The sequence below is a fragment of the Chanos chanos genome, chromosome 1 (assembly GCF_902362185.1).
Source record: "Chanos chanos chromosome 1, fChaCha1.1, whole genome shotgun sequence".
Classification (NCBI taxonomy): Eukaryota; Metazoa; Chordata; class Actinopteri; order Gonorynchiformes; family Chanidae; genus Chanos; species Chanos chanos.
This window is the reverse complement of record NC_044495.1, coordinates 21,872,174-21,888,588: the sequence shown is the minus strand read 5'-3', so window position 1 is coordinate 21,888,588 and position 16,415 is coordinate 21,872,174. Positions and strand designations below refer to the sequence as shown.

The 16,415-nt window shown below is 39.9% G+C and overlaps 1 protein-coding gene across 1 annotated transcript; it reads left to right on the top strand.

Annotated features, from left to right (window-relative positions):
- The first annotated feature begins 2,308 nt into the window (after window positions 1-2,308).
- cradd (CARD and death domain containing adaptor protein) lies at window positions 2,309-14,577 on the top strand. The gene is made up of 2 exons (XM_030778327.1): window positions 2,309-2,803; window positions 13,211-14,577. Exons 1-2 carry the CDS (start codon window positions 2,476-2,478, stop codon window positions 13,504-13,506), a joined length of 624 nt encoding a protein of 207 aa, XP_030634187.1. The 5' UTR covers window positions 2,309-2,475; the 3' UTR covers window positions 13,507-14,577.
- Window positions 14,578-16,415: the final 1,838 nt, after the last annotated feature.

Sequence of the window (16,415 nt, the reverse complement as noted above, 5' to 3'; positions counted from 1 at the left end):
TCCTATGCTCTCAGTGGAACAAGACCTTTGAATGTACAGGCCTATATATTAAAAAAAAGGGGGGGGGTGCGTCAAGACGTAGCCACTTGCCTCCCCACCCCACTCTTCTTTTGACACATAAGAAAACCAAATGATGCTAAATGCCTAGGATCACAACTCTGTCCTATAAATAGGGTGAATACTTCGGCTACGTTCACACTGCAGGCAATTTCATTTTTTTTAATGTCTAATTTGCATTTTCACTAATCATTTTAATTTTAAAAATGACTCATTCCAGATATGAGCCTGAACTGGCCGCCTTTCTAAAGGGGCTTCATGCGCAAATTAACAACAACAAAAAGACGTCATATCTGTCGGGCTGTAGCCGCGTCAATTATGGAAGCGACCGACACAGCGGTTTGTGCTCCCGACTGTATATATAGTAGCCTATATAGCCTTGTAGAGGCCGACACAAAGTCTGTTATTATGACTGGATCGGGATGGAAAATGAGCAAAAGTCGCAGCTTTAACGCTTTGCTCATTAAATCTACCACCGTTATGTCTTTCCACTGATACGCGCCCCCTCCCCATTTTCCGCAGGCGAACTACCGCAGAGTTTCAAATGGAAAGTGACAAAAGTCTTTTGGGTCACGTTAGTTGATTTTACGGCTCTCATGGCTTGGAGTCGGGTTTAGTACCACATGTAACTACGGCCCAAATCGGAATAGACAGCGTGCGACTTTGTTTGTTTATTGGGCCATTCACACTGCCTTACACATTATCAATGTGTCACATATGAGGGCAAAATCGGAACCGGCTTAGTTTTAGCTGCAATGTAAACGGTGCATTTCCTGCAAGAGATCTGTTTAAACAGGTGGTCACACGGGTACTGTACCTGAAAAAAAATTGCCAGACATTTTGTGCGGATATGATCTTAAGGGTTAAGTGTTGCAAAGGTCATAGTAAGTGTGACAGCTCTATGCAAATCAATAAAATTGTGATTTACATATAATATGTATATAAGCCATAAGATTTTAAAATTCCCTATAATCAAATAAGCTCTAGTATTCAAACAACTCACTTATCAGTGCAACTAAATTGTAAAGGAGTCCTTCTGAAAGTTAAATATGATAAATAAGTGTAGCTACGTAATGAAATTCACATTGTGGTGAAATCATTAATGAAACATGTAAGAAAAATACAGCTACATACTCGAGACATTTATAATATTGTAAGAAAACATATTAATAGTTTTAAATGACTCTAACAATTGTGGCAGAATTCACACCTTATCACTGTTAACTCAGAATGTAAGATACTTAAAGAACTCTGTGTGAATTTTCACTGTAATCTGTGCAAAAGACCAGATAAATAAGTCAGCTTTAGCAGGAAGCTATATTGGTACAGTACTGTGTTTGTACTACAAACATGCAATGGAGGGACTGTGCCAACAAACTGAATCTGTGGTCTCTCCTACAAGAGCAACAGGTTTTGCCTCAATTTCTAATGAGTATGATGAAGATGAACCTCTTTTTAAAATAAATAGGTAGATCTGCTATCTGTTGATTTGACCTCAAACATTACTTCTAGTATGGTTATAAAACTGACAGTTCAGCTTTGTATTATTTGTTTAAATTCATCAATCCACAGTTTTCTGAACACCAATTAAAGCCAAAAGTATACAACATTTAATTGTTAAATGGGTAATCTCTGATGAAAATTCTTATTATCCCTGATACAACATTTTATCTATGTCAGGAGATCCAGCCCTCAGTTTTTGTTAACATTTTGCATGAAGAATATTATAGTGTTTCAGGTCTGACACTCGCATGTTGTCACCCTCGCCAGTAGCCTACAAAAACACCAGACTGAACTTCAAGAGCTTCATTAATTCTGGTCCATTTGAATCTGATGTGTTACTGCAGGACCAGAACAGCAATGTATTCACTGATTTAAATACATTTTCTGTGGGACAGAGGTTATTTTTCATTCACGAACTATATTTTATTGAGAAAGAGTCTTTCTAAAACCAGTGACTAGCAGGTTGTTTATCTGATTCTTAAAATACAAGACGCAGATGAACGATTAAACTATTGACAGCAATTTAATTAAGTAAACCTTAAACTTTATTCTTTGTCCTGTCATTCATTATGCGTGTTTTTAGCCGTAAAAACCTTGTCTGTTGACAACGTATTTACAACACATACTTAGTTCCTAAGCTTCGTTTCTGGTCGGTTCATATTGATGCGACACGGGAAAAACAACAGCTACCGCCTTGTTTGATAAGAAGCACCTTTTTGCTCAACTTGTCACTAGCATATAAAGAGCATGTATTATGTTGACGTCTTTAAAGCAAAACTTGAATTCAAATCATCCAGTGCTAAGACCACGTGAAAGATTTTCCTTCATCTTAGTCAGCCAATTTGTTTAGGTTGTCGCTTCACAGCTTGGCTGACACGTCTGATTTAGTAACGTACATTTGGTTAAGAATCTTTAATGTCTCCCCTTCAAATGGATACTAAACACAAAGCACTTATTCGGAAGTACAGACTCTATTTATCTAATCAGCTTTTGGTCGACGACACGATTGTTCAACTCTTATACCAAGAGGATATCTTAACAGAGAGCCAAGTGGAAGAGATTCAGACGCAAAACACAAGCAAAAAGAGGGCTTTACGGTTGCTAGACATTCTACCTACGCGAGGACCCCGGGCTTTTGAAGTGTTTCTAAAATCATTAGAGCAAGAATTTCCCTGGGTGAAAGAAAAGATACTGCAGGACTTGACGCTAGAAGACAGCAGCGAGCCCCTTTTGAAAGCTTCAGGTGAGTGTCCGTATGCTACAGCAAGCCGCTCTAACTCGTAGTCAGCTGACTGGTGGTATCGACAATTCTGTTTAAACTACAATAATCGACTTCCTGATACCAAGAATGGATTTTTCGCCTTGTTAGTAATGATAAAAAATTTTGTCTCCGAGAACCGAATTTTCAGTTTTGATTAAAATGTCTGATTTCAAAACGGTATATAAGGTACAAGTTAAAATTGTTTTGGTATTATTTACAGAATTTGAGCGATCAAGGTTGGAATTTCAACTAGTTGTCAAAGGTAGTAGGTAGGCAGTAGCAGGCAAAGCCTGTTGTTTCGTATTTGAATTACATACTTCAAAATTCGGGTATTTAAAAAAAAAAAAAAAAGATTCCAGTCCAAATGAAATCAAGTTTTTGATGTTAAAAATTCATAAGAATTTGGAATGGAGTTCTTGATATCTCTAATACTGTAATTATGCTTAATATTGGTTGTTAATGTCTACAATTGTTATTTTCCTGCTAATGTTGTGTAAGAAAAAAAACAACAACAGATAGCCTACTGCTTGGGCCATGTAACAACAGCATCTGTGAGTCACACAAGAAACTCTAACAACCAAGAATAAAAATTCTCTTAACTTTGACATTTTCTATAGATTATATTTGTAATTTTGGTCGAATTTTAATGAGATATCTTTAACCGTCATTATTAGAACAAGTGTTCCAGCAGTGATGCAAATATAACCTCAGATACCGACTGTGCCACATACTGTCATTTGATGTGTGCTATGGGCACATGAAAAGACGCTTTGTTTTACTTCTACAGAAAGATGCTCTTTTTCTTGTGGAAATTACTGATTTGTGGTGGAAAAGTATTACAATGCTTGTTCTTTCCCATAGTTAGAGTAAGGAGTAAGTGTAAACCAGGCAGTGACAGAGGGGTATCACTACATCCTGACAGTGATTACCACACCCACGAGTCCTGGTGGCCAGCAGTCAGTGAGGACACAATGCGCAGTAGGGCTAAATGGCTTTGAGCAGGAATGAAAAATTTCAGAATATACTGGATATGTAATGTGAAACAGAAAGTGACACAGCGTACATACCCCCACACCAAACTGTGATGGTGAAGATTGGCAGATGCCAATTATGCATGGCTGATTCTCCTACGGTGATAACCAGTGGATGCTGTCAAACATTCTGCCACTATGATGACTGGTAGATGCCAGTCTAAAGTTACATGCTCTGCAATGGTTGATGACGTTGACTTCTGTGACATCAAGTGGTTTCTGTGCAGCACCGAAGCCCTTTGACGATGATGTAGTCACACTGATACAACACATCTGCATGAACATTAATCAGAGGCCTTGTCAATCACTTTCAAATTAGGGAGACTGGTCCTTTTTGCATTTAGGATCAATCCAGTATCCTCTCATAGCTGAAAGGTTCAGTGTTGTGCAGCAGCCACTGAAGCTTATGCTATGTGGAGACCTGCCTCAAATGACAAACAGTTAGAGACTCCTGAGAGGCGTGAATGTATTCAGGGCTGGCATGATTAGGTAAGGTGTTGGGCATGAGGGTGATGTCTTCCTGCACTGGTTAACTGGCTTTAACGGTCCAGGGACCGGTGCAAGTTCGAGCTCCCTGTTCAACATAGTATTACAGAGCTCCGCAAGGCCATTGCTCAGCAGCATTGTGTGTGGATTCCTGATGGTGAAGCAGTGGCTCAGTTCCCTGATGGCTGAAATGCTGAACCAAGCTAATATTCCTTTCAGCAGACATCCCGCGTTACACTCTGTGATCGAGCCTATCATGTTCCCCGGTCCATGTGATGCAATAAGCTTTGGTAATGAGTATGCAGCTAGAGCTCGCCTGTGTCCATAAGGGGAAACTGCTCCAAAACGTCCATTGTAATTCTCTCTATGGGTGTCCCCAGACCAGTGTTGTGCCTTGGACTGCCCAGGGGGTCCTGTTTTTGCTCTACAAGCATCACAGTCTCAATAGTTCAGTTCTGCAGTGCAGTAGTGTCAGACCTAAGTGTCTCAGCATCATGGTCACTCCAGTGAGATGGGCCCAGTTAAAACACCCCTTCTCATAAGGCACAAGAAAGCTGGTGGCCACTCTCAGGTTGTTGAACAACTGGTCTGACGCTCCCTCACCACCTTTATAGACCAACCAGCAGTGATCTTTGCTCTCAGAGTGGTGTCGATGGCAAAGCTCTCACACGCTTTGTCTTCACAAAGTTAGGAGTGCAAGCACTGTCTAGTCTTTCCAGGTCAGTGATATAGAGCATCTGTAACACCTCCGGCCAACACGCCGCCAGTCCATACTAGTCCACAAAGCAGTGAGAGACATGGTCCATCTTCAGCAGAAAACACCTGGTATGGTCCAAAGCACTTGGTAGTAGTGTTGGACAACCTTCAGAAGCTGCATACATTTTGCACTGACATAGAAAACACACAATTCACTACGTGCCCTCTCTTTCTCAAGGTCAGTGTTGGAATGATGATGTGGTGCAGGAGTCTTGTTGTGTTTCCTGGAGGTGTCATGTTTGCTGTTCTCACCTGTTTAAAGAGCTCCGTCAGAATTTTCAGTGTCCTCCTGACGTTGGCAGTATCCAATGCTCTGCAGGCTCTCTCATTGCTGATACAGCTGATCCAGACCTGAACTAAGATATAGTCCTGTGATGTCAGCCATGCCAAAGAAGTGGAATTACTGACCCAAACGGTACTTTTACCACACCATGACAAATACATAGTGGGCGATCTGGCCTGTCGCTGTCTCTGGATCAGTAAGTTGGTGTTAAAGGTACACTGACAACTTCTAACCCCTGATAGTCAGGACAGACAGCCAATGCTCTTGAATCTTGTGGATTACCTGCAGTCAGCATGTACATTCCAGACACCCAACCCTCAGTGCTTCAGACAGGGCTGGGAGGAGCAGACTGGTGTGAGTTTGCTGTTTTCCAGTGTCTGCATATTTGCGTCACTGTGTCATTTCTACACACACACACACACACACACTTTGGCTTAACAATTAGGCTGCAGTATGTTTATGTTCAGGAACAGTTTGCTGTTTTGCCAGAGCCATAGACAGTAGACAAGAGCTGAATGGCTTCACTGTTTAAAATTGGCATCAGGACTGACTTTAATTATTTACCATTTATTTTGTGTATTGGGTGATCGACCAATGAAACACTGTTTACTAACAGTTGAAAAAATTTACCAAAATTTGCATCTGTAATCACTCTGTAAGATATCATATCATTTTGACACATCGGCTGTGGAGTTAAATCAGGCTGCTTTGTGACATGTATCTTAGACAAAAGCATTGTAGGTTCAGAGCTTTGAACTCAATGAACTCTGGCCATGCCAGAAAAACAAAAACAGCTGATACTGATAACATGAACAAAATAAGAACGTGCCTCCCCCTTATGTGACGTTTGAAGCAGCTGCAGATAAATGTAGATTCTAATATTGGTCCATGAAATGCAAGGATCAACTTAGTTGAGGAGACACAAACTTAGTGCTAATGTACACAGCTATGTTAGTCAGAGAAATGTACACAGCTATGTTAGTCAGAGAAATGTACACAGCTATGTTAGTCAGAGAAATGTATACAGCTATGTTAGTCAGAGAAATGTACACAGCTATGTTAGTCAGAGAAATGTGTACAGCTATGTTAGTAGCAGCAGAGAAAATAATGTCTCAAACTCAAGCATGTTCATGTTTCTTTATTATTTTCACAATATGTCTGATATGTGAGAAAAAACATTCTGATTTTAGTTTGGTCATTTTTGAAAAAAAAAAGAAAAAGACTTTCAAAAGGTTAATGTTTCTCTAGTTTGAATATATATTTTTAATTTAAGAGACATAGCTGCACTTATCGGTCAAACACAGACACATCTCTTCCATTTTTATAGTTTCAAGGAAATTAACTACAGTGAAGCTTGACTTAAAAAGGATATTCAAGTGTTTATCACAGTTCTGCCACTGGCATTTGGACTGGCAGTTCTTTGCTACAGATACTTTTGTATCTGTAAATAGAACTGGCACAACAACAGTTTCACACTCAGTACACTTTTCACCATTTACACTTACTTGAATGGAGCTCTAATGTCAAATGAGACCATCTACTGATTGAAATGGAACAGAATACAATAGTTACTCCTGGTTTCATTATACAGAAAAACACTTGTACATACGATAAAATGTTGCTAGAGATTAAAAAAAAATCTCATTCACTGAAATACTTTAACATCCTGCTCCAGCTGGTTTTTGACACCTGCCATTAACTAGCAACATTCAAACTCTTGCTGAAAGACAGGTCTAGTGGTGTGTTGCGTTTGCCATGTGAGAGCAACACAGTAACACACACTTTACCTCAGTAACCCAGCCACATCTCTACTGTTTGTATATGCTTCCATTTACTGCAGAGCAGGTCTGTAATCATACACGTTTATCTACGGAACAGTAATCGCTGATGAAATAACACACTGAATATGAAGTGAAAGATAGGAAAAAAGAGAGATATGGAGGAACAAGGAAAAGAAAGAGTGTCTGCGTCTTTCAAGGTCAGGCCTGCTCTGCTTTTCTTTTCTGCCTTCTGGTTTCCATGAAAGCTGCATTAATTCCAGGCACTGCTGTAGAGACCAGGCACACTCGCTTCGCATCCTCCTTTCTAGGAAAAATATAATCAAAGCCATTTGTTGGCCACTCACCCCATCCCTCCTGTGCTTCTTGAGCTCCAATGCTCAGTTTTATTGACTAACCGTGCAGAGTGTTGCAAACCCGTTGTGGTATATGAGGAGTTTGAGATGGTGGAGGGAGAATAAGATGGAAAAAAATATATCTAAAATAGATTTTTCATACTTGAAACAAACTTGTTTTTGCATAACGTTTAACAAATGAGTGTGTAAGTTAACGTGAAGACGTGCATGAGTTTATTTTATGGTAATTCTTGTAGTCAATTCATCTTTTTTTTTTTTTTTTTTTTTTTACTCTGTTCATGTTTTAAGATGTCCACGGTATTAGCAGTGTGTATGCATAATAGTCCAAATCTTCTACCACATTACAACAGCAAATGGCCTCAGTTTTGTTAGCATGGAAACAATGCATGTCAGTCAAACACATGGACAGGAATGTCTGCCTCACCGAGGGTCTCATGAGTGCCCATTAGCCAATAAGATAATCAGATGGATAGTAATCCCATAGTCAGTATTAAATTCAGCAGAAATTACTCACCCCTACCCATCATCCCACAACCAAATATTATTGCTGTCTGCTAAATTTGTCTCAACTGAATCAGCAAATCCCCTACATCTTAGAGTTTTGCTCCTAAAAACTCACTCTTAGTCTAATGTACCAATGAGCACAGGCAGAGTTAAATCCAGTTCCTCTGGCAAAATAATGGGGTGGTGCCTGGTCTTCCCCTAGTCTTCTGGACTGTCTGAAGTAGGCGCACATTTAGTCATTTCCTTTAAAAGGGAAAAAAAAACCCTCTCCGTTGCAGTGCACACTGTTTGCTTTCTTTGGTACACTCTTAGCTAGCTTCTCCCCCTCAATCCTCCTCTCTCTCTGTAGTGCCGTCTGCTTTCCAGGAATCTTGGCTTGAGGAGTGTCTTTTGTGAGACTGAGTGGAAAACGTGAAGTAGGCCTGGCCTCAGAGGCCTGGACCCCTCCCCCTACCACAGTGGTTAAGCCTTGGTGCAGCTGGCCTATCCTGCTCTGTGTACTTTAAGTCACACAGTGTTGCTTGGAGTTTTCATTAAGAAGGCCAAACAAGGTGGTTTTTATATTGAAGGGAAAGTGCCGTCATAAGGCAACTGAGGACAAAGGGAGATTTGGGCTGAAGTGAGGGTTAGGGAGGGAATGCAATGACAGTATAAGGACAAGAGTGAGAGAATATGCGAAGTCTGTTTTTTATTTTGGGAAATCTAATGTGGACTTTCTGAGGTTTGAGCGCAGCAGGACTGTGATGTCCACACACACTGTTTCAGCACATACCGTGTAGCTCTGTGTATATATAGTTGCTCATGGTGTATTTAGGGATAACTGTGCATTAATGCCCTGTTGTTTTTTTGTTTGTTTTTTTTCAGAAAAAATGTTATGATGCAGTGTTGCAGTGACTAATTGACCAGCACTGAGGTTTAGCCTAGTCTGTGTTGTGTTGCTTATAGTATCTGTTTACCCCTTCTCTGTTTAGCAACACCATACAGGTTCTTCCTTTGAATACAATATTTGCTGGTACTGGTTTGTTGAACCAGTAAGGTGATGTTTTGTGCACATTCAGAAATAGTTCCTGCTGTTTGTAAATAGGCTTTTAATAATATTCTCAAGGACAGTGCTTAAGCCGACTCTTCACAAAAGACACGGTATTGAAGTGCCATTATAATAGTATAACAAGGAATCAGATGACTTCCTTGGTATTAGGAAGCAAAACAATGCTTCTTGCAAATTGTTTTATGATACTGGTAGCACCGTGCTGCTTTTGGTACACTCAGCCCTTATGTCAGCTCGGTAGCATGTTTTCTATATCGACTGCTCTTTATTTAATAACAACAATCTATAGGCCCAGTACTGACAGCTTAGGAAAGCCAAAGGGAATGAGTGATGGTGTGGGGGGGGTTGTCTTTTGTCAGAAAAGATGAGTCGCTGTTTGTCACTGAGGGATTTCAGGTCTTTTCTGGTAAGCTGATAAAAGCTTTATGTATCATTTCCGAAGAGAGGGTCTAGAGACAGGCCACGTTCAGACAGGCCAGTCTGACTCTCCCATTATTCAATAAATTGCCGTCTTCTTTTTTTTTTTTTCCTTGAAAGAGAGTCCGATTTTTATGGGAATTCTGTAGTATGTGTAAATGTATACTCAAAGTTGGTTCCTACATTTCAAATCACGTGACACCACATTCAGATTTTGCTGTTTGTCAAAAGCATGTGCCTTGTTCCTTCTTGAACTGCCTGCAGTTAAGTGTCTGCACGTGTGTTTGAAAATTGAGTCTGGAATGAGTGTTCTCATAAAAGAGAAAAACAAAAATTCCTAGAAAAGTCAAGCACTTGGCTAAAACCCGAGTTTTTTTTTGTTTTTTTTTTTACGTATTCCCCCCTCCAAAACAAGTTCCCCCTTTTCACCACATTAAACACAATGGGCAGATCCTCCAATTGAAAACCTGTCTCTGAAATCCAGCTTGTTTCAGAGAAATGCCATTTAATCATTTGGGCTTTATTTAAAAACTTAATGTCCCCCATTTTGGTGTTTTGAAGCTTTCTCTCTTTTCCCATCCGCAGTCAGATTTTGTTCTCATGGTGTGATTTTGGAAACATTCGGCTTGGTCTTATGAAATGTAATTAATTTAATTAATGTTTTCAGTTATCAAGAGTATAGCTCACTGGTACAGAGAGTTGCATTTATTTTAGATGGGTTAGGGTTACCCTGTTTATGTGAAAGTTGGTGTTTTGTAGATCGCACTTCATTTACAAACTAGAGGGGCACTCGGAGAGTGCAGATCTCTGCCAAGGCCTCAAATCTGCACCCACAGCCACTGTATATGTCTGGATATATTTCCAAAACTATTAGAACAAAAAAGTCAGAATGTGTGATTGTGAAACCTTTAAATAGGCTTTTGTTGGTCATATCGACTTGGAAAAAACAGTAAGGATAATTTAGACATTGCTTATTTCCTACATACCTGCTGCATTTGTTTCTACTGTGATGTTTGAGATGGCTGTTATGTTTTTTGTTGTATGTTTAGGCACACCATGCACTATAATGACGACAGGTTCGCTCATGGGTGATAAATTCAGTTAATTTTTGTCCTATCTCGCAATGTTAACGACAGTGAAACAAAATTTGTGGATCTAGTCCGTGATTCAGATCCACTCCAAAATTAAATGGGTTCTTCCTTGGCCCATACTACACTCCTCCACCAAGGTTCATGAAAATCGGCCCAGTAGTTTTTGCGTAATCCTGCTGACAGACAGGCAGACAACTGGACAGGCAAACAAACGGCACCGAAAGCATCACCTCCTTGGCGGAGGTAATAAAGTGTGTAATGTGTCTACTGATGAAAGCCACATTAATGCTTCATTTATCTGATTTCCTGATTTTTTTAATGTTTGTCACTGTCTGCCTCAGTTTGGAAATGTCACATTGATCAAAAAAGCAAACAAACAAACTAACTAGAACACAACATAAAATCTGTCTCCTGTTTTTCACTCAGTCTCACCTGTCATTTCTTTTTGTTACACAACCTTCCTTCCCAGTGGGCTTTTTCTACCTTCCTTCTCAACCTTCTTTCTTTCCTGTTATTTCTGCATCTTTGTGCCTCGTTCTCTCCCCTGTGTTCCTTTGCTCTTTTCAGTCGAGTTAACTCTTCTGCTTCATTTTCCTCCCTCTCGTTCACTCTGTCCCTCCCTAACACTGTCTTCCTCTCATTCTCTTGGAAAGCTGTGTCATGTTCATTAATCAGATATGTTTTAGTCACAGAGAGGTGTTTTGGTCCAGCTGCATGTTTATCCTGTTCTATCCTGTTGTATTTACAAGTGCCACCAGGAAAATCCTCTTTTTCCTCACCCATGGCTTTGCGCTAAAGTAGCATGCCGTACTAATTCCTTTTGTTTATGAAGTTAAAAGGGAACTGAGCCATACACAGCAATCACAATCACACACACATAAACACACAGAGAGAAGGGATTGTGTCTATTTTTGACACTTCGCAGTATTTTCTTCTGTGCTTGGAATTTCAGATTAGTGAGAGCAACAGTATCAGCCTCTTTCACAGGCTGCAGTACAAAGAAGCACTTGTATTGCTCTCAGCACTCAAGGAGGATCCCCAGGAGAAAAAAAAAGAGAGAGAGAGAAATAGAAGGGAAAAGAAAATAAGTGATTGAGAAGACAAAAAGTGGAGGAAGAAAACTGAACAGAAGGTGGGAATCCTGGGAAGCCATCCATTTTGAGGCTTGCTCCACCTCCTCAGAGTACACCTGTTAAATTTCAACCATGCTACACACTGAAAACACAGAACAAAATGTGTTGTTTTTACTACAGAGTGTCCAAAACACTGGCTGATCTCTCGTCATCCCACTGCAGAAATCAATGGGTGTCCTTGATTCTGTGAGGCGTTTTAAAAAACATCCTCAAAACAAGTGCTAGACCTGAACTTTGTCTTTTACCCATTCCTGTTGAACAAATAAAACACATTTCTATCCTGTTCTAAGAAATCGGGATTTTATGTTTCACAGAGCCAAAGACAGGGAAAGCCTAACAGCATGAGAATATTCTTATAACATTTTAGGAAGTTAAGCAGTAGAACAACGTCCTGAACCACAGTTTGTCAACTCTAGTCCTAAGCCAGATACTTTATTCTTCTTTTTAAGAATTTCAGAGAGTGTAAAATCCTGGTCTCCTGTTTAATGCTCCCCATTTATCCACTCAGATAAGTGTAATAGATTTTTTGCCTGTATTTAGTTGTGTATCACAGCCCTCCTACTGTCCCATCAGTAACTAGTGCATGTACATTCAAACTGCCTTTCCCACTTTGTTCTTCCACCTTCCCCATATTCCCTGCAGTTTTCTCCTATGCCAGTAGACCTCACCCAGGCCCTCAGAATGATCCATAATTACTTCAATGTCCAGAGAGCATTGTAGCACATCTGATTTGAGAAATACTGTTCATTTAACTGAATCAGATGTAATGTACCCTACAGAAATGTAGGGTATTAAAAATATATATACAGTATATATACAGCTTTTTTTTTGAGTTTCAGAGCCAAATGTCTGTGTCCCAAACAAACTAATCAACCTGGATCAGAGTTGTTGTTTTCCAAACCCGGTATTGAGGAGACAGCATGACGTTTTTTTCCAAGTCCAGTATTGAGTGGACAACATGACATTTTTTTTCCAAACCCAGTATTGAGGAGACAACATTACATTGCCAGCCCAGCACCAACGCACCAAATTAAACCAAAGGATGATTCATTGATTAATTAATGACTAGTTTATACTGGACTTGAATTGAAACATGTTGGCTGTGGATGGTGCGTATGGAATTGGAGAAACACTGCTGTACTGAAGTCTGTCCCACAGGACATCTGTGGCCTCCTGCGTCATTACCTGAACACAAACAGGGGTTTGGTGGCCTGTTTTGTTTAGGAATGTAAGAAAAACAGGGTTTGCTATTGTTGTTGTTGTCTAATCATAGCCAAGTTCGTCTCCCTTGCCCTATTGAAACTCAATGTGTAAACTATAGATATGGACCTACATCTTAGTGGCCGAATAGAATTAACTGAAGTCTTTAAACTGAAAACCTCTTGTCCATGACAAGGAACAGTGTTAAGCAACAAACATGTAACAGAGAAGCTAAGAATTTTACAAAGCATTCAAGCCGGAATAAATCCTAATATATCTTTCTTTCTCTCTCCCTCAACACAACAGATCAGTGGGGTGTCCCTGACCACATCCTCCAGAAGGTTCCGTCAGACAGGCAGTTGAACCGCCTGGCAGGTTGTTTGGGCCAAGAATGGGAGTCTGTCCTGCTTGACCTTGGCTTGACGCCTGAGGAGCTGTACCGTTGCCATGCTGACCACCACCTTTGCATGCGGAGCCAGGTCTTGGCAGGACTGGTACTGTGGAAGCAGTCCCAAGGTAGAAGAGCCACAGTCCAACGCCTTCTCCAGAGTTTAGAAGCAGCAGAGCTTCACCCGTCTTCTCTGGGGGACATATTTCAATGAGGCCAGAAGAGACAGGAAAAGCTTATGGGTCCATGTTTCTCAATTCCATGGGAAATGCTTCCCGGTATTGGGTGTCACAGTGTTTACCACCGGATCTTCTTTAAAAATGGGATTTCCAGAACTATGGCACCGATTTGAATCCGCTTATTTTTTAAAGCAGTCTTCAGGACTACAGCATTAAAAACTACTTTTTCCAATGAAAGACTTCCACTCACATTTGCAGCCTTTTGGAACAGGTTGAGATTAGAACTGTTCCTTATGTAATAATAAGGAGATCTGTACAATATGCCAGGCATTACCGTGCCTACTTTGTAGCTGATACAGACAGATTTATTAAAAATAAGAAGAAACCCATAAGGGAATTGAAACCAAGGGTTTCTAGCGGTTAGGTGCATATTTGTACTGCAGTGCCTTGTCCTGGAACACACTGTGATTTTTCTCCCCTTAATGATGAGGTGATGGAATTTATATACCACAACTGCTCAGCAGTCAGAGCAGAAATATGACAACAATACCCATGTTTCTAAATCCAGAACATTTCTGACAATTCAGAAATCTGTTGTACTGTCATGGACAAATACACAGGCAGTTATCCACTTGTTGGTCTTGTCACATTTTTTCAGATTCTCCATGATTTTGCAATAATTTGTAAAATTCCTCATAAATTCCTTTAATGGCAAAAATTGGACGGCGTATTCACACTGTTGATTAAATGTGGATAGTGTGAAAGAGGTGGATTCTCCTCAAAAACTGCCACAAGAGGAGTACTGTAAGATATAATGTGACAGCTATATATACACTGATCCTCAACCATCATCTTCATGTCAGAATACAATTGATAAATTGTGTTGGAAACTTCAAGTATTACTGTGTGAAGGTCTCTAACGACAACCTGTCCTTTTCCAAGATATGAGTGATTTCAGTGATTAGCTTGAATTCATACTAGTCATTTTTTTTATTTGGATCTCCAAAGCAGCAGCTACTTACCCAATCATCTTAAAATGGAAATCCCATCCACAGTAAATAATGAATTATAGGAGCATTTGTTGCTTCTCTTGTTCAGAGACCTTCAGAGTTGACCAGTGAGGGTTTGGCATGACTCACAGTAATGATCTCTGGTTTGTGTTGAAATCCCAAGCAGAAGTATGAGTATGAGTATGTTGTGCTTGTCTCACCTTGGTCTTTCTGATATTTCAAGGCATTGCATTCTCTGGATGAGAATGATATTCTTATAAACATGCTTCCCAAAAATTCTTGTTGAAGAGGGGAAGGTTCAGATAAGATCAGTTCTTTAAATGCTGTTTGTCATTGTTTGTTTTTAAAATTCCTCCATTTGTTCTAACTTTCAGAATATTTTTTGTCTTATCCACAATATTCCTGTGATAGTGTGTGAAATATGTGAGGAATTTGACACCAATTCCCAGGCCTTGTAAATCTGTCCAACATTTTTTGTCCGTGTAGTTTGTTTTCTCATGTTTTACCTTTTCACATTTGAAATATCATGCCTGATACTTTCACCAAGTTAAACTGCATTTGTTCGTGTGTGTGTGTGTGTGTGTGTGTTTGTGTTTTTGTTTTTGTTTTTGTAAGTACACTTATGTATGTGGAAAGCTGTCAGTATGTATTTATATGTCCTGATTTTGTCAATGTGTTTATGGGTGGTGCTTCCCCAGATCGGATGTGTGTGGACGTAGTATTATTTTATGTTTTATTTTGCATTTTGTGTGTGTGTGTGTGTGTGTGTGAGAGAGAGAGAAAGAGAGAGAGAGAGAGAGAGAGAGAGAGAAAGAGAAAGTTTGCATAGATTCCTAGAATCTCAGGGGAAACAGTTCATTTTGACATGTACTCTTGACCTCCGTGGTTAAACATAAATGACCATCCACGATCCATTGTCCCTGAAACAATTGAACAATTGAATTGCTCATAAAAGAACGTTCCGACTCACCAAACTCACAGTTAATGATTATTAATTTACATCCTCAGTTTTGGTTAAGGGCCAAAAAACATGAACTGCATTGTTTTCCCTGGTTTAATTTTGTTTGAATGACAAAGTAATTTGGACACAGGGATTTGTATTTGACATGTATGTCAGATACCCAGAGTACGATATTCTGGGTCAACAAACTTGGCTGGCAGCCGGTAGCCTGGTGAGCTCAAATCATTTACTGCATAGTGCGCCTCAGATTTGTTTTTTCACATGATAAAAGAGACTTTGACTCATCACACCAAACAAGCACAAACAGAGGAATTATCAAGGCTGAGCTGCCCCCAAGAGTTTCTCAATTCTAGGGAAGACTTTGAAGTGCTGGTCAGGGAATTTTTTGTTGTTCCTTACCTCAGACTTTCTTGGAAATTTCGAAAGATATTTAAACATGCCGTCTTTAATTTCCATCAAATAATAGCTGAATTCTCTCAAAAATCTCTCCATCAAAGCAAGTGACCCAGATCTATCTCTTGACATGCTGTACCCCTGTGATCACTTGACCGAGCTTAGTGTGCTAATCCCCCTTTTCCTGGTAACTCAGCATAAAAACAATGCTGACCTTTAACCCTCTCCTGTTGGGTGGGGAGAATCCTGACCACCTTAAAGTTTTCTTCTATGTCATGCCGTGCAACTGCATGTAAGGGATCATGTTCGTTTTCATTCTCTGTCCTTTGCCACTCATTGGGAGTAGAGAGAGATGTTGTTTATGGTGCCATTGTGTAATTTGAAAGTTTTTTTCCTCCCCTTTCCTCCTTCTAAAGGCATTTTAAAACATAGTGCTGAGTAACTGCTAGGATCTAATATCTATTAGTTGTGGTCCCAGAACATAAAGTGAAGCTCTTATCAGTCTCCTTTTTGCTCTGTTGTCCAGTCAAGTAAGACAGCCTGGTTTGGGCATGCAGGGACTAATGGTGCCATAAAACAC